The sequence below is a fragment of the Musa acuminata genome, chromosome BXJ1-11 (genome assembly GCF_036884655.1).
Source record: "Musa acuminata AAA Group cultivar baxijiao chromosome BXJ1-11, Cavendish_Baxijiao_AAA, whole genome shotgun sequence".
In the NCBI taxonomy this organism is placed as follows: Eukaryota; Viridiplantae; Streptophyta; class Magnoliopsida; order Zingiberales; family Musaceae; genus Musa; species Musa acuminata.
The window spans coordinates 7,587,024-7,608,812 of NC_088337.1; the positions used below are offsets into that span (position 1 = coordinate 7,587,024).

A 21,789-nucleotide genomic window follows, 5' to 3' on the forward strand; every position below is an offset into this window, starting at 1 on the left:
CAGTTTTCCTTTACACTTATTTTTCATTACATTGAAAAACACAGTTACACAAGTTCGATCACGAGATTAATCGATTACGTAATGATGCGTTAATCACCAGAACGCCTCGACGGAGACAAAGAGGTGCGCTACTTTTTAGATCTCAAGAACAATATCTGCAAGGCAAGAGGAGGATTCTACTTTCTTATAGGTGCCGGATTAAACATATAAGATTATGAAAATGGAATGCGAGAAAGAAGGATCTCTTACACTCGGAATCCGTTTTAACCCATTTCCCTGCCTGCACTTGTTCCATGGATTTGTTGTCCGAGTACCTCTTCTTCATTAATGTTGGAGCGGAGCTTTGAGGGTATATCTTCTTTGTAAGAATGGCCTTCAGAATCTGCTATCGAGTACGATGATGAGAAATACGAGTCTAGAAAGCTGATGTGAATGAGTTAATAGTGTACCTTCTCGACCGAGGGTTCAGCGATCAAGCCGCCCTTGAAGCTTCGAGTCTGTTGTGCGAACCCACGTCCACAAACAAACATCCTCTTGAGAAGAAACGAGAGCGATTCCTTTTTGATCGCAGTGTAGTTGCACGATAACGCATCTTCCAGTTTGTGCAGTATGATCCTGGTATCGGGGGACAGGTCGCCACGGTTGACGTCTTCCGAATTCTCGAGCAGGAAGCTCGTGGCTTCGTCAGCCTCCGGCCGCAATGAGCGACCGAGGAATCTGTTAGCTCTGTCGTCATTGGCAATCTCTGATCCATGAGCGCTATATTTCAGCTTTCGGGTCAGTAGCTTCGCCAGCTCTTTTTGTAGTTCCTTGGCTTCTTCAATGGTGAAACAAGGCAAATCTTCTGAAGTATCCAAGTAGGGATCATCATGTCTTTGTGGGTCTTCTTTCGTATGCGCGTCGCCGAGTGTCCCGATCGCCAACAATGTATGCAGGCAGTTGCCGAGTTCTTTACGAACATCCGGGATCGAAGCACCTAAGCAAACAAGCAACTCAGCAGTAACATCAGTAGCATCTGATGTCAGAACAAGAAGAATGGAACTTTGCCGGGATCATTGATGGTTTTGTTGAAGCAACTAACTGGGAAAACACAGATCCTGTTGATTATAGGTAAGAGTTCTTTTAAGGAAGATAGCTAAAAACAATTTGTCACTCACATCAAGTGGCAATTAATGCTGAACCACACCACCCATCAGAAAAAAAAAAAAGGAAAGCCTAAAAGAGAGTGAAGCAGCAATCATATATGAAGCATCACTTACGAGAAGTGGAACTCGAACCAGCGTCGAATCTCTTCCTCTCCTGGCTACTGTTGAATTTATTTTGCACCCAACTCAAAATCTAATGCGCAAAACAGCCACAAACTCAATGCAAGCTTTGATGATAACATGAAACTCAATTCAGACTCGTCGTTATAAGAAATTGGCTTTTACCCTCATATTTCCCTACTAGCTTGACCGTCAGTGAGAGATCACCCCAGCAAAGAGGAACAAGTGCGCATAACATAACCAACCTTAGACTAATGGAAACATCAAGCTCCAGAATGCTTCTCTTTCTCGTCCGGGCTCGTTGAGAAGAACGGAGGGTTTAAATAGATTGCGAGAAAAAGTGCTACAGAATCCCACATGGCCACATCCTAGTGGTCGTAGGGCGTTGCCTAGGATTCAAGTCCCTAGGCTAGGCTGCTTTTACATCTCTTTTCACCGAATTAGCAGTGTGCTCTCGTCTCTATCCCTGTGTAGACTCCATTTTTGGATCACAAGGGCAACAAAGTCATTGTAATGTCAGGCAGAAAGGCACGTCGGCCTTTATATACCAAGATTTCTAGCACTGGCAAATGAAGTTGATGCGGTGATTACTATAGTATGGTACGTGATTTGTATGAGTAGCAGGAAACGGGAAAGCAGATCTCGTCGTCTAATGCCTGCACAGGCTTTAAGCCCTTGCGGTCCGTTCTGGCACTGCAAATCTAACACTAAACATTACTCTTAATGTGGCGTCGTCACCCATACATCACACTTACGATAAAACCATCTCGTTGTCACTTAATCGAAAAAGATGCTCTATAAAATTAGGACTGGTGCGATCCTCAGATCACAGAACTAGATCTTAAATTTGACTGACAAAAATAAAACACGTTTAAGAAGCTAAACAACTTGCGTCTACAAAAGAATAAAACACAAAATAACCTGTCATGGATATAGTATTTGATGTTACGTTCCGTCAGAAAATAACACTGATAAAATAACCAGCATATTTGGAGCCCTTTTACGATGCGGCTAATTCTGTCTCTCAGGATCGTAGATTTCGTTAGACGAGCGGTGCATCAAACAGCCACGGGCAACAGCGTACCCGGAAAACTGTTTGACTGTTGCGTGACATGACCTAGGTCTCACGTACACCGTAGGCATATGGGTGTCACATCATGGCCGCTCGTCCGAGGGCCATTTGCAGACAGGCAGGCCGCTCACAACGTTAGGCCTGCTTCCCTAATTGCATACAAATACTGAACCATCGTAATGAAAAGGTTTATGAATGCCGAAATTAAAAGTACAGAAACGGAAAGTAGGGATACTATGGTTGTGGGGAGACCTATCGATGCATTTCACAAAGGTGACAATGATTAGAAACAAACCGCCCCGCCCAATAATGCAGCGGCACAGCAAGTCGGCACGGAAGGCTGTGAGAACATGGAGGGATGCGTGCATGTCTCACTCGAACTCGACTGTCAATATAGCCACTCCAGTTCGATGAGGTGTATTATTGTCCTAACTGAGACCGTGACTCGGATGGATAAAGGAAACGAAAAATGACAATGAATAAAATGGCAATTATCTTAACCTATATTTGACTACCTAATTGTGCCCATATGTCAATTATAATCTAATTTAAATGAGTCGGATGGACAAAGGAACCCGAAAAAATCTGAAAAAATCTATTTTAATTATTGTTAAGTTAAATTTTGATTGTCCAAGATCAAGATTGGTTTGAATCCAATTGATTCTTTTCTCCGAGTAAGTCCCAAATTGAACTATAGCCGAATCCCCAAAAATTTAGGTCGAGAATATTTTTGATAATATCTCTACAATGTTTAAGTCAATAAATCGAATAATTCAAACATATTAAAAATCATGTGTCTAAGACATATCTATTGAGCACTTCTATAGTAGCCTTCTGTAACCGTTACTTTTGTATTGCATGTTGCTCATGGGAAATATGATGTGTTGATCTCAGATATAAATATCACTGTGCTACAGATAATGTTCAAATATATACACTAATCATACACTATAAGATAATCAATTTGCTAATTGAGATTGGCACTGAGGTGTCAAGCGCGTAAGGTCATGGTGTCAACCACCCAATCATCAAGCACTAAAGTATCGATTATCTAGCATCGTTGATCATCTAACGTCGAGGTATCAATCATATCATGTTATCCACAACAATTACAATAAAAAAATATCCAAATCTAATTTAAGTTAATCAAACATAATTATTTTTAAAAAATTGGATTCATTTTCATCTCCATATCACCTTTGTGACAGTAACTATTTGACTCATTGTCCTCACCTGAACCATTTCTTAATATGGGTATGGAAACTAATAAGCACCAGATTCCTTCTTGTGTCAGTTACTGCCCGGACCATACCTACCATGAATTCAGGTATGCAGACAGTGAAGGGTCTATTTTATATAATTTATTTTACGAGAATATGGAGAAAAATATAAAAAGGGGTACAGCAGAACAAATATGTCTCATTAATCTAGTGGAGAACGTGTGCTCTACACATATCAAAGCCGATTTAATGGAAATACATTACAATGACTTACTGAAGGCAACAGTTTCAGTAGGATATTGTTGTATCTAAAAAAATCAGAAGTAAACATATGAATCGAAGTAATGTTCACGCTATATAAATGTATCAAGAAATTAAATAATAAATTTTTGCCAGGCTAAACAGTGTTTTGTGGCTATGAACATCACTTGGTATGTTCAGAAAAGGTTGTATTCCAGTTTAATCTCTCTCTCTCTCTCTCTCTCTCTCTCTCACACATATATATATATATATATATTCCAATATGTATTTTTTTTAACAAATAGAGAAGAAATATCTTACAGCATTGACCACAAGATGTAGGGACCTAGTGGAAAGTCAGAAAAAACAAGGGGCGCTGCTTACTTGAGAAATGTAATTAAAATGAGATGCAAGTGGCAAATAATAGAGCAAAAGAGAACGTGCCACTCTTGTAATCAATAAGGTTTATCAAAGGGAAGGGACAGGAGAGACAAACAAGACCCACTGATTCAGCACACTAACGGAGAAGAAACACATGGAGTCTATTTTCCCATATTTGGATGAGGTTTCTGTCAAATCATCCACACGGTTGATCATGTTTCTCGCTGCTCCAAAATTCGGTCATTCCAAACGAATACGGACACCAGCTGTTGGACCGACCGACCATCTCCAACCACGGACCACATGAGGTTATAGATGAAATGGGGGTCACAAAATCAGGGGAAAATCCAAACCCCAAAACCTGACTGAATCACTCACCGACAAAGCTAGTGTACATGCTCCTGTCAGCATGAGTTCTGACGAGGGTCAGCATATAGCAGTTTTGACCCTAGTGACTGTTTCCACAACCTTAACCCTGACCACCCAAAACAACAATGTCACGGGTGGCACTGGCAGGAACTGCAGGATCACATTTAAGCATCTGCAATTCGAGATCTCCATGGGTTTAATTGAGCATTCAAACAGTTCTCTCGATCTGCTAGATTAACCTTTAAAATTCCCCCCATGTGTCTTCCACATCCCTTACCTCTATATAGCAAGACTTGGGCATGAGTACTTCACATCATACAACTTAGTACCAAGGCCACTAAATTATGATAAACTATGTTCTCCGTTACTCAGCCTATGTCAACGGTCTTTTATGTCGTATATTAAACACGCAGGTAGATAGAACATGATAGAAGGCCATAAGGGAACTTGAGGTACTAGTTTAACATACGATGAATGCTTGTAACAGAAATAAGACCTTTATCTCAGACAAAAAGGAGTTAACAGAAGCATGGAATGTGATCAATTATCTGGATAAGAAGCATGGAATGTGATCAATTATCTGCTTCATACATAGCAAGAAAGTTAACTAAAACATGACAATGAACATGAACATGAACAATAATTTTTCATACACAAAACAATAATTTGTAATCGAAATATGTCAAAATAATGTACAGAAAAAAGACAGAAGAACGTTTAATGAAGTGAAAGCATATTTTTTAAAAGGTATAATGAGGATTGGGAGCATCATTTTTTTCTTGTTTAATAATTAAATATCAAAAAATAGATACTGAGTTGCTCAAGTAATCACCAATTTACGTACACAATTTCTGTCAAAGATCAAGTGTCAGGAATCAAGTGTCCTTTTCTTCATTATGACATTTAAAGTGGAATCCGCAAGAACAAGTTAAAGCATGCTAAAGCAAGTTCTATTCGTCTACAGTGCTACTTCACAATATAAAATAGCCAGATCTGTGAAAGATAAAGAACTATAAAATATTGACGGAAGCAGTTGTACCATGTCTAGGTGACAGAAACAGCTCCTCCATGTGGACCCATTAAGACTCCTCCACACTGTTTGACCATAAATTATCCCTCGAGATGCACATGGAATATAAAAGAGACCCTATTAGATTTGTAGGGTTTAGACACATCACACAATTAAGAATAGAAGGAAGATGCCAATGTGATTTGTTGAATTGCTCTCCATATAATTTTACGGACCAATGCACCTAGAAAATGCAAAAAAAAAATGCTTCCCTGAAGTGGAAAGATTACAACTGTCCTTGGGATCCACTATCCTTAAATATGTAAGCAATTCGACATTTTCATCCTTGGGGATGACGTACCATGACTTTTTTACCATCAGCTTGAAAATAAAATATTCAAGATTTTCATTCACGTATGATTTAAATAGTGCTCGGCAACGATAATAGAACGTACCAATTGTAGAAACAAGAAGCTGGAAGCTACACTAGTCATGCATCTCCATGTAAAGCAAATCTCTTAAACAATAGATAAAAAGGGTGGCATCTTTAATATATCTCAAATTATTTTTCTCCAGTCCAGTTATCTGCAAAATATTCACTTTGGTAGTCAAGTGCCAATGAGTTCGGCACAAAATTTCAAAACTTAGCAGCTGCTACACTATTTCTATGGTTTCAGTCATATAGAAAAATGTTCATGATACAATGAATTGTTGCTTTTCTTTCCATTAACAATTGTAGGAATAAGCTAAAACATCACAGAAGTCTTAACCAAAGCAAGGATAGCATTGCACTATAACGTTTGTGTAAGGTAAATGGACAAATAATAACAATAAAGTCAAAAGATTAACTTTCAGTGAAGTCAAAAAAACTTAAAGCTTTCCAGAGCATTGAACCAACAACTGCCTCAGAGGTTTTATTTATGAAAGGAAGAAGTATACTCAGAGCTGGTGGGATAATTTAGGACAGTATGCCACTTCGGTAATTATCTCACGTTTAACATGGTCAAAAGTTACTGCTAAAAAAGCAGAACTTCACTTTTAACAATTGTGAGAAAAACTTTAGTACAAAAGGCTTACTGTGATAATTCTTACACAGATTCTTCAACCTTGACAAAGGTTGTTGTTCTAGGACTCTGGTGGACTTAAGAGATACAGTGCTCACAAGCACATACATGCACAGAAATTTGCAAGTGTGTTAGTTTGTACACTTTTTGACATAATGAACCCATCGATGTCTTAATCTGGTCAAAATCTTGAGTCTGATCCTATTCATTTTCATTTAGGTCAACTTGTTAGGTTTCTTGGTTTACTCAATGGATCAGATAATTGTAGGACAAAATTTTAACACCTACCGTCAACAACAAGTATCATATAAAATGATTTAAGATCAACATGAAATATTTCAATGTTAGTATGGTACATTAAGTATCACTAAGAACTGATATTTTGACATTTTAAAGGCCCATGCAATGGTCCTATATCAATGTGAAAAATAGTAAGATATACATATAGTAGTAATATTTACTGATGAAAAAGGTTTGGACAAGTAGGAACATGGTTTCATGCGATTTAGTGTCAAATGCTGGCTATTATGCTTAAGAGATTAATTTCAAGGAGTCACTGATTATCAGCCCTTAGCTTGACTAGTTTGTAACAAACACCAAGTTAGCCCAAACCATTGTACATGCTTGCTAAAGTTTCAAGTTTGACTTCTGCACGAGCTAGCAGGTGTTAGCATTGGACACATAACCATATACTAGGGCTGTATACCGAATAGATAGGACCTACATATAGAAGAAGCATGGTCATATACAATACCAGACAATCCTACTTGTATGGGTGTATAAATCAATTATTTTGTCAAAGGTCTGAGAGTTCAAACGAAATTGCTCGAAAATCAGAAATCAAAGTCAAGATAAAGTAGATGGCAATAGCTAAGTACCGTTGGTTTCAAATGCTTAATCTTTCTATATCAGGCTTTACAATTTCGCTTTATTCATTAAAGATATTCAGTAAATGAAATAACACCATTCGATCATAATCCATCCCTCATGCTTTTTTACTTACGATGACTCTGGATGCAACTTTGAACGGTTTCACACCATTTGATCATAATCCATCCCTCATGCTTTGTATATATCACAAGTTTGTTTGATGCTTTTTTCCTTTCCTTGTAGGAAAATTTTCTGTGGGGTATTTATTACCCACAAACTATTTAAAATCTCTTTTTCTTAGTCAATATATCACCTTCTTAATGGAAGCATAAGTGTCCATTCTTTCTATGCATAGTAGTTCAACAAAAAGCACACAGCAAATAGATCTAACGTATGCCATATTGGGATCGATGAAAAAAGTGATTTCAATCAGCTAAAAGTGTAAACATTTCAAAGCCGTATGATGCATTCATATAAACAAACCTCTTAAATTTGACCGAACTGTAAAGTCAAAATAAGGGCATCGCGTTCCCATACCCTCACTAAAACCGATTACCAAACAATTCGATGAAAGTCTGCAGAAAGCATAGATCTGTTCAAAACATCCAAACCGTAGATGAAAAGCGGCTCGTTCATCATAATGGTACCTTCTAAAAGAAACGAACCGACTCGTCCTCCAGATCGACATTGATAGGTCAATTTCCGTACAGACTCGCAAGGCTTTCGCGATCATCCGAAATAAAGAAAGGAATAGTAGATTAATCCCTCCTATATATGACGCAAGATTCGGTAAAAACATCAATACATTGCAAAGAAATCGCCGGAACACATTGTTCAACAAGAAAGAAGGAAAAGAAACCCTAACTTCGCTTACCAGCGGCGGAGAATTGGGCGAAGGGAAGAAGAACAGGGAATCGAATCCACGCACCGGGCGGGAAAGGCGGTTTCAACCCCTATATATATACAAATGCCTCCTTAAATTACACATATACTCCTGCACTTCAACGATATTTACGATCAAGTCATCCGAGCCGAAGGATGATCGAAGCCGTCGATGTAAATCTGAAGAACTCCATCGCGTGGTTACAACCTAATCAATCATTTAATTGCATATACGTCCCTAATCAACTTCATAATTATTCGAGATACTATAAATTTAGGTAAATTTTGCAAATAGATACTCTAAACTTAGAATAATATCCTGTCAGCAGAATTATTGGGGTCTTAATCTTTCCAAAGAGGAACTCAAGCTACAGTTCGAAACACGGCATGCATTCCGAAGAGGAAGGTCGAGTGAGACGGTGCAAGGAAGAGTATATGTTGATGGAGCTCGGTGACAAGCTCTTCTGCTCTTCGCTGCCATCAAAGTGGATGATCGCTGCGGATGTTTAGCTTGCCGACGAAGTTGGAGTGCAGGCTGCCCAGGTAGAGATAGCCCTGGAATTCCATGGCGGAGGTGACGAAGGACATGACCTTGCCATCAGAATCATCGAGCATCCTTCTTATCTTCCCATCGCTCCCCACGTTCACGACCATGGCGCCTCTTCCCATGGCCTGAAGCACCTTAACAACCTTGGGAAACGCCGCCACCACTGTCTTCGCCGTCGGTGATCGATGGAGCAGGTCCATCCCTTTCGACCGCAACTGAAACAGTGCGACACGGTGTCAGCTACGTGGGGAGGACCGAAGCGAGGGCGGGTTAGAGGAAGAGTGCAAACAGAGCACCTGCAGGACGGCGATCCAGAAGGAGCCGTCGGGCGCTAGCTTGATGTTGTCAGGTCCTCCCGGGAGGTTGTCAATGAAAACCTCGGTTTCCCCCGTCTTCTTCCCCTTCAGCCAATGCTTCAAACACCGGAACCTGGGTTCGAACTGATACGAGTCAGAAGAGCAGCACATCGAACACAACCGAAACAAGGAGCAGACAAGCAATGCCATGGAAGCACTTTGCACACCTCCATGTCTCACACACCACCAGGAAGTCTTGGTCCGACGACAGGGCGACGCCGTTGGGGAAGACCAGGTCCGCCAGCACCACCGTCGTCTCCTTCGTCGAGGCGTCGAATTTGAGGAGCCGGCCATTCGGCCTGGCCTCGAGGAGGTCGAGAAACCATTCGTGAAGGCCGAACCTACTGCTTGCGTCGCTGAAGTACGCTCCGCTGCCATCGGAAACTTCGATGACATCGTCTGCAAACCTACAGAAACCTCGCGTTTGTAGTGTCAGTGTCATCTGGTTCTTTGCAGGATGCAGTAATTGCTCGTTCATATCTTAGTTGAGGTAGAAACTAGTAGCAGCTGAAAGAGAATGCATCTCTCCTCAAGATCTAATAAAGGTCATATTCTTAACTATATGTAAATACATATATTTATAAAAAGAAAAATATTGTAAAAAATAGTAATTGGAAGTACTGAAAGATAAATACGAAAATTTTCCAGTGGGATTGTAGAAATAACATGTAATATTAGACATACATATATGTTTAATTTATGTCATTTTATACTGATGCAAGATAACATGCAACAAGTGAAACCAAGCTTGACATGTACTTGTGATTCTCACAAAACCCAAAAAACACTTGAGATGTGTGAGGAGCTAATTATAGATTGTCTTCTTTAGTTAGATCTATTTAGTATTTTGATTTTTAAACATAAAAAAAATTATATTTAATTTTTGAACTTAAAAAATTTATATTTGAAAGTGAAGTATCTAACTTCATTTCAATATTTTAGTTACGTTTTCGATGGTGATAGATGACAATAATATTGGGTTATTGGTGGTTGTTTGGATAAGAAAGAAGAACAACGATAAAAGATGATGCTACGTCAACGTCGCAGACCTTTGGCTTTTTGGTGTGTTCTAAGAGTCACACAAGCTGCCAACCCAATTCAGTGGCTAAGCAATGGTGGGCACACATTTGAAAGAGGCTGATCTAAATGCTGCAATAAAACAGAACAGACAATGGACAAGCTATAAGCAGATCAAAGGCATAGAGAGCACCCATCACCATCAACCAAAGAGGATGGCAAACATGACAACAAAACACAGGTTTGACAATGGTGTGGTAGACAACGACAATTGACAATGCATTGCACGGAGGAATCTTGCAGTAGTGGTGCAGAAATTTCATGGAGGGTTATCTTACTGCAGATTACTGTGGGCTTCACTGAGAAGAAGAGGGGAAGTTAGACCTGATCTTGCTGCCGTTCACTTCTGATGCAAGAATGACCACATCGTCCTTTCCCACGTTCAGCAGACCCTGTCAAGAGGTAACCTAATGAGAGAGAGAGAGAGAGAGAGAGAGAGAGAGAGAGAGAGAGAGGCCAACCTTATCGGCATCACAAATAAGGACGTCACCGGAGACGGAGAGGGTGAATCCCAGCAGAGACGAGCCGCCCACCAGCCTCCAGTCCTCCCAAGACCCATTTGCTGCATGCATCCTCTTGATCCAACCGTCCCTTGTGGCGGTGTACAGGGTGCCATCGCCGTCGACATACACGTCCTCGGGCCCTTCCAGCCTGCCTTCTCCCAGCTTCTCCGCCCTCTGCGTGCCCACAACACAGGCAGAAGACGTGAGTATGAGCGCACACACATAGCAGGACCAGCGAGGAGTAAAAGGGAGAACCTGGAGGAGGTTGTTGTGGGTGAAGGTGAAGGGGGAGACGGGAAGAGGGAGAGGGAGAGGAGAGATGGGGGAGTAGAGGGAGACGTGGGCGGCGAGGGCGAGGAGAGCAGCGACGACGGCTGCGGCCATGGAGAACCACCGCCTCATCCTCTCTGTCGTCCTGATAGGCGCCACAGGAGTCGTTCGTGGGTCACTGTTGGCTTAAGTACATCTTCCTAGTGACCGACTTAGGACACGACACACGGTACGGATAAAACAAGCTCGAAAACAAATTATATTTATGAGATTAAATGTATTAATATTTCTATACTTATATGAGGTTAAATATTCATAGATCCCAATATAATTTTTGAAAATATAAGGATCAAAATATAAAGGGTAATTAATCATGAAAAATATAGGCTGTACATATATTTCATGAGAAAAATCTCTATTTTTTAAGTGTTTCTCCGCCTTCATTTACATGCCTTTTTATTTATGATGATTTCTAATATTAGACTGATGGATTTATAATATTTAGTTATATGATATTTCTCGAATAGATTTAGAATAAAGTCTATTTAGAAATACTGTAACCGAGACCGATACTAACAACAAATCAAAAGGTTCAATTGTTGCTGAGCAACGGTGTTGATTACATCGATTGGATCCTTCGCTGCAAGCATTGCAGACGCATGGAAGGAAGCAAGGATCGGAGGATACGAAGAAGACATGCATGTATAGCTGCACCGCCATCTAGTTTTGGCCGATGATGGACCGCTGCAAACACTGCGAGCACCGCCGGCCGCTGCTGTTTCTCACGGTTCTGTTACTGCTGCTGTTTCTGCGATCACGACGGCCCTGCAAAGCGGGCAGGTCTTGCAGTCGGCATAGAGCCACCATTTCTTGATGCACGCAGGGTGGAACATGTGGCTGCATCGCGGCAGCATCCCCACCTCCCCTCCGGCCTCAAAGTTATCCAAGCATATCGCGCAGCTCTCCTTCTCGTCGGCCTCAGCAGGAGACCTGCCGTCGCCGTAGACGATGACCGGAATCTCCACGCCCACGTCGGTCTTTGTAGCTAAATTTGGCACGGTTGTAGGGCGGGCAGGTCGATCCTGCTGCGGCAAATAGACCGGCAGACGACGGTCTGGAACGCGTCTTTTGTGGAGGTAGTAGGAGAAGGCTAACGTGACAGCCGCTAGGACAAGGATGAGGGGATAGAGGAAAAAACTCATGTGTTGTTCATCCGGTGGCTCTAAGCTCAAGCTTCCTGAGACCGGGGAGGAGACCATGAGAGAGCTCTGCTGCAGGTGTTGGGCGACGGGAGGAAGCAGAGGAGCCGGCGATGACCTCCCCATGTTCGATTCGAAAGCGAGGCGGGAGGAAGCAGAAGAGGCAAAAGAGCAGTCAGTAGAGAGGTGATGAGGAATGCGGAGAACAGGAAGAAGACATGATATAGACACGACTACGTTTCCGACTTCGAGTGAGGATTTATCGAATCCAGTTTCCCAAGTCATTTAGGAGTTTACTTTGATTAGGATTATGAATTCAAATTGCTTTGGGATTAGAATTATGAATTCAAATAACAAATTGTAAATATTGATGTTTGCATCGAGATTTGAAAGTCTTACACTCTCAATGGACGATCAAGATTAGGCTATCACTATGTCTCCTCGACCACCATCATCTAAGAAGCTCGACGAGAGGATGCTCCCCATCATGCTTTGTCGACGAGAAAGAAGGCAGAGAGGATGATGCGACGCAAAGGTCGTCGAGAAGAAAGCTGATTTAAATTAAATCGAAAGATCAAATCACATCGAAACTAAACCAATTCAAAATCGGTTCGGTCTGAATTGATTCACAAATGTTTCAATAATAGTTCTAGTTCGAGGGTATCCTTCTTTAGTTCGGCCAACTAGTTCGAACCAAATCGATTTTAATTTAAAAGATATCACTCAGATTGAAGTCACCCTGGTTCCATTTAATTGAATTAAACTGATTTATTATTATTATATATATATATATATATATTATATATTTAAAAAAAATATTATTTAAAATTATAAATTGATTTTTTTTTAATTTATTCTATTAGATAAATCCAAATCAGTTCTAATTCAGAGTATCTTTAATTGAACCGAAAAAATGATTTGATTCGGTTTAACCCTCAACGGTTCGATTAGAATTGATTTGGACCGCGTGAAAGATCAGCCGGCTGAGGGGCTCCGATCATTTAATCTTTGATATAGATTTATCAAGAAAACCACCTCGCTGCACTAAGATGCGGATCCAAATCCGGCAAGGCGACGGGTCGAAGTTGGGGATACGTGATCCGTACTTCACGTCGACTATCGAAGCCGAGCACATCATTGTGGATCTGATCTAGTTCATACCCGACCCGATGATTCTGGTGAACCAGAACTGACGTCTCAGCTCTCGAAGCCTAAGCTTGCGAGATCGTCCGTCACAACGCTGCACCTGTGAGTAGAGCTCAACGTACGAAGAGAAGCAAAAGCTTCAACGTTGCATTACATCAACAGAGTATGTCTTTGTCCGTACACAGTGCAGGCCTCGCCAACACATTATTCATCATCCAAGCAGTAAGTAGATTACATGGGTCGATCGTTGCGTTCGCAGTTGCGCCGCAAGCATCGCCACAGCCGCCACTCTGAACACCAGCCAACATATCACCTCCACACTCGTCACACACGGTTTCCACGCTTAATCTCAGGTCAACGCCTGTTCCGATAACAGCTACTATTGCTGCCAGGGAGGGATTTGAGTCAAACCTCTTTCCGACTTCTGTTTAACAGATTCAACATTTGATTTGGAGATCTCTTCTGCATCTTCTTTGTTGAGAATGAGGAGGGCATTTTCTCCTCCTCCTTTAATTATGTCTTTGAGTATGAAGGCCAACAGGACACCAAGCAAAACAAACCTCTCCTCATTCACCTATTTGCCAAGGAGGTGCAGTAAGTAATACGAGCACTTTGTTGAAGGACAAATCTGGATAGCAGGCAAAAAGGTTATATTACCTCGACTGAGCTCGATCTCATGTCAAACAATGCTACTGCTTTGCCATATGGATTTTCAGCTGATAACTCTACGAGTGTGATGAACAACTCCTTGTCATTCCTTTCCTTTAAACTGTCGGATTCATATTCCAGCCATTTTCCGAGGAACAGCTTCATCTGTTAAAAGGATGAGATGTTAGTAAATTCCTATAACTTGAATGTATCGAGAAAACAAAGGACTAACAAGTGCATACAAAACCAAGTGCAACGACAGCCTGAATACAAGATAGCATCATAGATTGGCTGATCGGCATTCAACAGTTTGGCAAAGAAGTTAATCTACTCTTATTTATGATTTTACGGAACATTGCTACTTGGAGCAAATAAAAAGACTTCATGTTCACAGACATAAAATATTCTCAGTTATAGTAAACTGACATGATGTGGCAGTGATATTCTCTTGTTTGAATCGAACCAGTTGTATTGAAATGATTTGTGATCATCTGCAGTTTCACAAATTTCTACTTCTAGCACTATCAGAGGGTCTCATTCCATGATAACCTGGTAGCTACTTTATTTGCTTAAATCCCAATCTCACTTAATTTTCCCATCCATGTTGCCTTGGCTAACTGGTTTCTTCTTTATTGTCTTCGTTATATAAGACTTGAAAAAGGATATCACATAGGAGCAGTTGGTTGATTAAGCCTGTGGCAATTTTAATGATCCATTTCTCGATTTGTGCATGTCATCATTGTCCAACGATCAAGCTAATCTTAGCAAGGGGGTCACACTAATCTTCTCTTTATCGTTCTAAACTTAACCGGTCTCTGAAGACACGGCAATTCTAATGAAGGATATCATGATCTTATCGTGAAGAAAAACTGTACAAAGCTAAGATGAGGCCTCCAAAACAATCTAAATTGAAATGCAATTCAAGATGTGGCAGCAAACATGGGTAGTAACAACTGGAAATGAAGCTCAGTTTGCTGCAAAAATATTTTATGCACTTGTTTTGCTCTTGTAAATGGCATTCAAGGATTACAGTTGAACAAAATGCACATAAATCAAGAATATTCTTTTGCCAGTCCACAATATGACTCTTTCACATTTCAAGTACCCGTAAATCAGCTTCAGAAATGTCTTACTCCATATGTTCTTACACATAGCATGCAATATTTTCTTTCAAAATTCTGGAATGTAAGAGGCTTGACACCCACAGCACCAATTAACTGTTTTCCTCTTCAATTAAATACAAGAAGTTACTTTAATCCCTGGCATTTGCTATACATGGGTTGCACTAATGAAGCATGGATGGATGGCTGTACTCCTCTGTTGAGTGGATGGGGAGCATAGCGATAACAGAGTATGTGGTTTGTGACTATGGGCCATGCTTGATGAATTGTGCTGTCTTGTACCACTGAATGTGTATCTAGTGTACATCGGTGCATGGACCATGGTGGTCATGCCTGCATATATTTTCCTAACAAGCCTTGGTGTATGACATTAGATAATATGGTATGACATACCATGGCATGAATTCAGCAACCGGAAAGCCACATCACTCCTTGCATAACATAACAAGTCGAGCACTCTCAGCATATTTAGCAGGTTAAAAAGAAGGAATATCTAATAGTTGTGTCATTGCATTGTTAATATTTTTTGACCAAATAACAACGATAGGCACTTCACGAGTAAGATATCAAGAGAAACACCAATTTTCATTATGGATTAGTAGTTCACTGAACTTGTACTAGATGCACTAACCTGGTGATCACCTTTGATCTCAAGTATAGAACCATCTTGACCTTTTATCTTCTCAACAACTAGTGAGAAATTATAGTCATTCAGTGACCATCTGTTATCTACACACTCTGCTAGCAGGCGTTGTTGTCTCCATAGACTTGATATGCCAACCACTTTCTTCTCTGAAGCAGTAGTGTTTGAACCTTTTGATTTCTTCAAATTTCTGTGGAATTTAAACTAACAGCCAATTAGCATTCCATACCTTTCTGATAGAATATCATCTACTTTGCAAAATCATAAATATCGAGGTGAATGTTACATGCTTACAGCCGTCTAGTCAGATGTGATATTTTAGATGAAAAGAATGAAATACTATTTACTTCCTATCATTTTGATAAAATATTTTCCTATATTCCAAATGTGTTCCTCAGGATACCATAGCAGCAGGAGAGAAGGTATTTCTTTTTTTTTTTTTTTTACGTCTGACGCTCACCCAACAATGACACGCTGATCTAGCTCAAAATACGTCAACTACAATCATGTGGAGACTATTATTTGGAGGCCTACATGTGCTATGCATACCTGATGCATAAACGGATGACTTCATCACCACTATGATCAAGGAAACAAGTCCAACTTCTGAACATTTCCTTTCCTGAAAGTCGTAAGAAGCATGAATTGGTGGAGATAGGGTGTGTCTTGAACATCCGAAATTCAAAGGGAGCAGGGACTGGAACAGTAAAAGACATAGCAACCCATAGACAAATAGGTTCAGTGTCCATAGTTCGAGAATGGGACTTCAATTCGAACCACTTCTCAATTGATAATTCAGAATCTGGATTCATCAAGTCCTGAAGGGAAATTGAGGTTGTCCCAATAATACTGGCTCGCCTAGATGAGCAAATCTTGGAATTCAATTTAGACGTAAGGGCCAAAATCATCTCTCCAGTAGGTTCACATTTGAAGCTAGCTACATGTTTCTTACCAGATTCAGATTGAATGCTTAGTGTACCACCTCCATAGAAGAGCACGTCTGGTTTTTTCTTGCTAAAAGATACAAACAAGTCACCCTTTTGGCAGTCTGGTAAGTTTTTTACCTCCACAATCTCCAAAAGTACCTGAAGAAAAGAGAGTGATTGTAACTAAAACTAGAAAGGTACAGATAGTTGTCTTTATTTGCATGTAAATCCCTATTCCATTAATATGGATCTCGGAAGAGATATGCTTGGTGCTTATCGTGACAAGGCTTTAAATTCTAGATACTTTTCAACTGTCACCAATATTTAAGTTTTACTCAAATAGCACGATCATATTGCCAAAAAAACAAAAAAGATTGATACAAGAACTTGGAGAATTAAATTCCATGATTTTCATGAAAGTTTTTGTGACCTGAAACTGTTTTTTTTATAAGATTTTACTTAAATCCAATAAATGCAATTGTAAATTATCTGAAAACTGTTTTAGAAGTAAATCACATATATCAACATGTCTAAAAGCAGAATATTGAAAAGTTCCTTGCCTTCAAGCTTAAAGCACAGTCGTAACTGGATTCAGTTAAAAATGAAAGGAATAACTTAATAATTTCTGAATACTACCTCAACCACCATTGGGTGAGTAAGTGCAATGCAATGCTGGGAATTATAAGGTATTGTTTTGTTTACATCCCGATGGCTAGAGAAATATGAATGGGATATTACTTGAGAAGGGAATTTGCCCCTGTACATTGTGCCAGCTCTCCAGTATCTCAAACCATATGTATCTTCCCATTGCTTTGTAGTTTCACTAAATCCAACATCAAGTTTCTTTCCTTTGGACCTATCAGAGTCTGTGTCATCATGCTCCAATACCTTCCCAAGCAGCTTAATCATGTCATTGCAGTAAGAAGCTGGATGTAGCTGGTGAGAATGCCATATAAGATCTATGTCATAAGTTGGTACGCAGAAGAGTTTCTTTGACTGATCCTGATTTTTCTTGATTAGATGCAGAAACCCCTTATATCTGTTCACTGCTGCTTCAAGAAAGCGGTTGTCATGCATGCTTGGTTTTGAGACCTATCAAATAACAAGGGTGAAATCAGAAAAAAAAAAAAAAAAAAAAAGAAGCATTCCTGTGAACCAAAAGGAGTGGAAATATTCAGATGATGTAGATGAAAAAGCATTCCACCCAACTCCGACGAGATAATTTGACATAGCATGCCAAATAGAGATCATATGGACACAAATTCAAATTAGATATGTCATCAATCTGTCAACATTAGTTTTACGGTAAGAAGATCATTCAAGCATGAACCAGTTGAACTTAAGATAGCAAGGATAAGTTCTAAAACTGAAAGAGATCAGACACCATGCAGGACAAAAACCCATGCATCCCTTAGAAAGTATACTTGTCTGTACATCATATAGTATCAAGAAGGCCAGCTAAAATTGAATAATACTTGAATCCCATCATTCACTTGGTCCTTTACAGATATAGTAGCTGCTGACAAATTTTCTTACAGAAAGTGATAAACAACTTTGGAGGAAGCCAAAAACTAATCTTCACTGGAAAGCATAATACAAAAGTCTAAAACAATCCAACATTAAGCAAATGCACACAATGTAGAAATTGAAGCAAGTAACCAGATATTCAGGTGGTCCTGTGTGACTAGTATTGGCTACAAAACTGCCTAATGACTTTAAATGAATAGTGCATCAATTTTGACTTAGAAGTGTGAGCAAAATGACCATTTTCAAACATTAAAGAAAAAAAAGAAACCATGAATTATGCCTATACTTGTGGTTTCAGATCGAAACATACAAAGAATTATGCAAAATAAACAGCTTTTTTTAAAAGATAATCTAATCACATCAAAATAAGCATAAATCAAATTTAAAATACATATTTGTAAAACCACAAATGTTACACATTTTTTAAATAGCTCTATGTTCAGGTCAAGATTTCAGTTTCAAAAGCTATATTAATATGATTCTACATCTTTATTATTTTTGACATGCCTTTGAGGAATTTTCCAACATAAATAGTAGCTCACCTAATGGGAAAATGAAAGGTGAAGACAAATTAAAAACTTTCTTTCTTGCCTTAATAGGCAAGAAAGATTCAATAGGCATGTACTGGATCAGTCTTTGCAAAAGCATATGGCAATCCAGTTTCAAGTCAACAGCCACCATTCTTAATTCTAGTCAAGCATTTACAGTTCTTTTCAATATGTTTTGACATCAGTGCCAGTCAAATTCCCTGAGTTATCTAGAAGTTGATAAGATAAAACGTTTCAAACTTTCTTGATCAACTTAACATAGCAGAACGATTTGCCACTCTAATCTTATTGTCCTCTTTTTTAAGAATCAGAATCATTTGCAGAAGCATGAAAACGTCATCTCCATAAGTCCATAACCAGCCTGTTCTATTAGCCCTAATATATTTTCTAATATCATTACCTCTATTCTCTAGTATTTATTATATGAAGAAATTAGTTCATGAACTATGTCCTGAATCATTGTTATATGGTTCCCAGACTCAAAATTTCTTTTAGCCATCTTCATGACGTTCTGTAGAACCGATAACTCATCAAAAAGTCACAGATCTTGCTTGTTATGAATTTATAGCTTGTCAAATTGTACAGTTCCTGGTCATCACATGTAAGCATGCTCATTTGCTTGACCAAAACAGCATGGCATGTACAAGTGACTCCTTTATGTTATCCTTGACCGTAAAGAGGAAGGCTAGACAAAGAAATCCTTGACTGAACAGGATAAAAATAAGAAAAGGTAATTTTTTGCAAGTTCATCATACCTTGCTAAACTCATTCCTGTTTCTTACAGTTAGACGAATAAAGAATAACAATCGCTATACTACACTAGACTAGAACCTCAAATACTGTCAGCACACTGAAAAGGCAGTAATGGTTTAGCAACCTGGTAGCAGAAAGAAGACTGCCTTTTGACAGCAGAAACCAAGTCATATGAAATACTTGAAGCAGCTCCGGGGTACTTATCAAGAATTTCCTCTGAAGAAGTACTGCTACAGTCAAGCTCAAAAGGTTCCTCAGGATACAGCCTAGACCATTTTTCTGTCATTTCAAGTTTGGAATTTCCTTGCAGAGAGGATTTAACATTATGGTTATTCAGGATCCTCCCAAAAGTTTCCTTACAGTCCTTTTTGTATTGAACCTGAATGTGAAACAGAATAAGGTATTTTCCACCAAAACACATTGAAAGAAGCAGTTGTAAAAAAGGATATAATCCTCAGAATAGATGACCACCGGATTGAGTCGATGACAGTGCCATATCCATTCACAGTCCAATGGAACATACAGAGATCCATCTGTTACTCCACATTCACAGTGTTTGGCCAGCAAAGGAAGCCAACAAGCCTTGTACCTAGAAAGCAAAATGTCCATATGTCATCTTCTTCTCACATTATTGCATGTCAAAACATGGAATCTGGATCTCATTCTCCAAAGTTCAATTCTGATGAAACAGAAGTTCAAAGATCGGTTCAACCTTCACGAGAAAGAGGAAAGAATCTAAAGAAGGAAAATCTTGTTAAGAGAATTTTCAGAAATACTTACTATGACCTCATGATATCCCTTAAGTCATGGCAAACAAACTTTTGATGTGTATTTTTAGATTAAGTTATGAAAAATCCATCTATGAACTTCTACAACAGGCAAGACATCTTCGACATCGAAGCTTTCAAGTTCAGTTAGCAAATATCACCAATGTGATGCTAACTATCAGGATTAAAGTGTTTGGATGGACTCGTAGCATACACAGTTGAAGATAAGAGAGATTGGATAGAAGAGAGCCAATACCAATCTGATCAGAGAGATGTGCAAAACCATGAGGAGACAGGGACAAACCACAACATCAACTAATAAGATAGAAGTTGTCGCTTGGGCTGGTGCTGCACATAGCGGACTGAAAGAAATAGGCTTATCGTTCAGCAATCTGCTGGGAACATAGATCAGCTGTCAACCAGGCACTATCAACGTGCATGGAGATGGATTATTCCAAAGAAAGTAATGCCACATTAGCTTTAATCTGTAATAACATATTCATCTTTTGTACTTGTTTGAGGTGAGATCTTATATATAAATATATGTTTTCTCTTTGGTTGTACCACTCATCCTGTAGAACGACAGAATTAAAGCCATCCATCTTCGCAGTATAATATATTATCCTTCGAACTTACATTTTGACTATTTCACCCCTTGTGAAATGAAAGGGCCCTCCAATTTGCTTTAAAAAAAATTTGATGTCACGCATATGGACAACAAAAGTAGGCTCAACACTCATCGAATCATTTGGTTAACCAATAATGAACAACAGCATTAGACATACCTCATGGTTGCCGTCAATCTCGCATCTTCCTAATTCTTAAAGTATTCGTTGACTTTTACCCTTTCCCGTTCCCCATCCGCCTGATTGAATGAGTAAACAATAAATGGTTGACAAAAGGATTTTTTTGGTTGGTCGCAACACCCAGGCAACAACATCGACATAGGTTATAACTTGCACGTTTAAGTTTTCGTTCTGATCTCATAGTTTTAATTCCTAATCCCTCATCAAATCGAGGCAACCTTTCAAAAAAGGCAACCTGCAATCTTCGACGTCGGAGGTCACCGTGTAAACCCTATCACACGCAAGGTTCCACCAAGGATGCCCGTACCTGCAGATCGCGCGATCCAACAAGGGGCCATCGTAGAGACGCCTCAGCCGATCGACGGCCGCGAGGAAAGCCAGCTGCCGCCGGGCAGCCGCTACGAGGTCCTCGCTGATGTCGATCCCCTGCGCCTCAAGCCACGCCGACTCCTGATCTCTGTTCATCTGCGGAGATTTAGTTCCTGGAAAATTAGCTGCGAGCGGAGACGACTAATTCGCTGGAAAGTTAGCGCTTGGTGGAACCGGAAATCGCAGGCCTAGCCGAAGGCGACCGATTGCC

General features: G+C 39.8%; 3 protein-coding genes and 1 long non-coding RNA gene across 5 annotated transcripts; all 4 read right to left on the reverse strand.

Annotated features, from left to right (window-relative positions):
- LOC103970971 (uncharacterized) lies at window positions 1-3,705 on the reverse strand. The gene is made up of 3 exons (XR_010480968.1): window positions 450-3,705; window positions 250-382; window positions 1-155 (listed from the first exon to the last, which is right to left on the reverse strand). It is a non-coding gene; the product is annotated as an uncharacterized LOC103970971 (long non-coding RNA).
- Window positions 3,706-8,645: 4,940 nt separating this feature from the next.
- LOC103970780 (uncharacterized) lies at window positions 8,646-11,297 on the reverse strand. The gene is made up of 6 exons (XM_009384699.3): window positions 11,111-11,297; window positions 10,814-11,029; window positions 10,677-10,744; window positions 9,443-9,682; window positions 9,216-9,348; window positions 8,646-9,134 (listed from the first exon to the last, which is right to left on the reverse strand). Exons 1-6 carry the CDS (start codon window positions 11,255-11,257, stop codon window positions 8,853-8,855), a joined length of 1,086 nt encoding a protein of 361 aa, XP_009382974.2. The 5' UTR covers window positions 11,258-11,297; the 3' UTR covers window positions 8,646-8,852.
- Window positions 11,298-11,907: 610 nt separating this feature from the next.
- Window positions 11,908-12,450, reverse strand: LOC103970972 (RING-H2 finger protein ATL66-like). Its single transcript, XM_009384880.2, has one exon. It carries the CDS (start codon window positions 12,448-12,450, stop codon window positions 11,908-11,910), a length of 543 nt encoding a protein of 180 aa, XP_009383155.2.
- A 1,139-nt stretch (window positions 12,451-13,589) lies between these two features.
- Window positions 13,590-21,789, reverse strand: LOC135582587 (glycine-rich domain-containing protein 1-like). Of its 2 annotated transcripts, XM_065089687.1 has the most exons (9): window positions 21,517-21,655; window positions 21,189-21,268; window positions 20,108-20,225; window positions 19,761-20,015; window positions 17,445-17,900; window positions 16,432-16,967; window positions 15,871-16,072; window positions 14,128-14,283; window positions 13,590-14,044 (listed from the first exon to the last, which is right to left on the reverse strand). In XM_065089687.1, exons 2-9 carry the CDS (start codon window positions 21,191-21,193, stop codon window positions 13,850-13,852), a joined length of 1,923 nt encoding a protein of 640 aa, XP_064945759.1. In that variant the 5' UTR covers window positions 21,194-21,268; window positions 21,517-21,655; the 3' UTR covers window positions 13,590-13,849. The 2 variants fall into 2 exon arrangements, with proteins under 2 accessions (XP_064945759.1, XP_064945758.1); XM_065089686.1 differs by lacking the exon at window positions 21,189-21,268 and having other exon boundaries at window positions 21,517-21,789.

Excerpts from the sequence above, each read along its gene's own strand:
- LOC103970780 (XM_009384699.3), bottom strand. The coding sequence starts at position 11,257 with ATGAGGCGGTGGTTCTCCATGGCCGCAGCCGTCGTCGCTGCTCTCCTC. Across the intron at positions 11,030-11,110 it reads CCCACAACAACCTCCTCCAG|AGGGCGGAGAAGCTGGGAGA; the intron begins GTTCTCCCTTTT and ends GTGGGCACGCAG. Across the intron at positions 10,745-10,813 it reads TTATTTGTGATGCCGATAAG|GGTCTGCTGAACGTGGGAAA; the intron begins GTTGGCCTCTCT and ends ACCTCTTGACAG.
- LOC103970972 (XM_009384880.2), bottom strand. The coding sequence starts at position 12,450 with ATGGGGAGGTCATCGCCGGCTCCTCTGCTTCCTCCCGTCGCCCAACAC.
- LOC135582587 (XM_065089686.1), bottom strand. The coding sequence starts at position 21,674 with ATGAACAGAGATCAGGAGTCGGCGTGGCTTGAGGCGCAGGGGATCGAC. Across the intron at positions 16,073-16,431 it reads GTCATCCGTTTATGCATCAG|AAATTTGAAGAAATCAAAAG; the intron begins GTATGCATAGCA and ends TAAATTCCACAG. Across the intron at positions 14,045-14,127 it reads TGAGATCGAGCTCAGTCGAG|GTGAATGAGGAGAGGTTTGT; the intron begins GTAATATAACCT and ends CTTGGCAAATAG.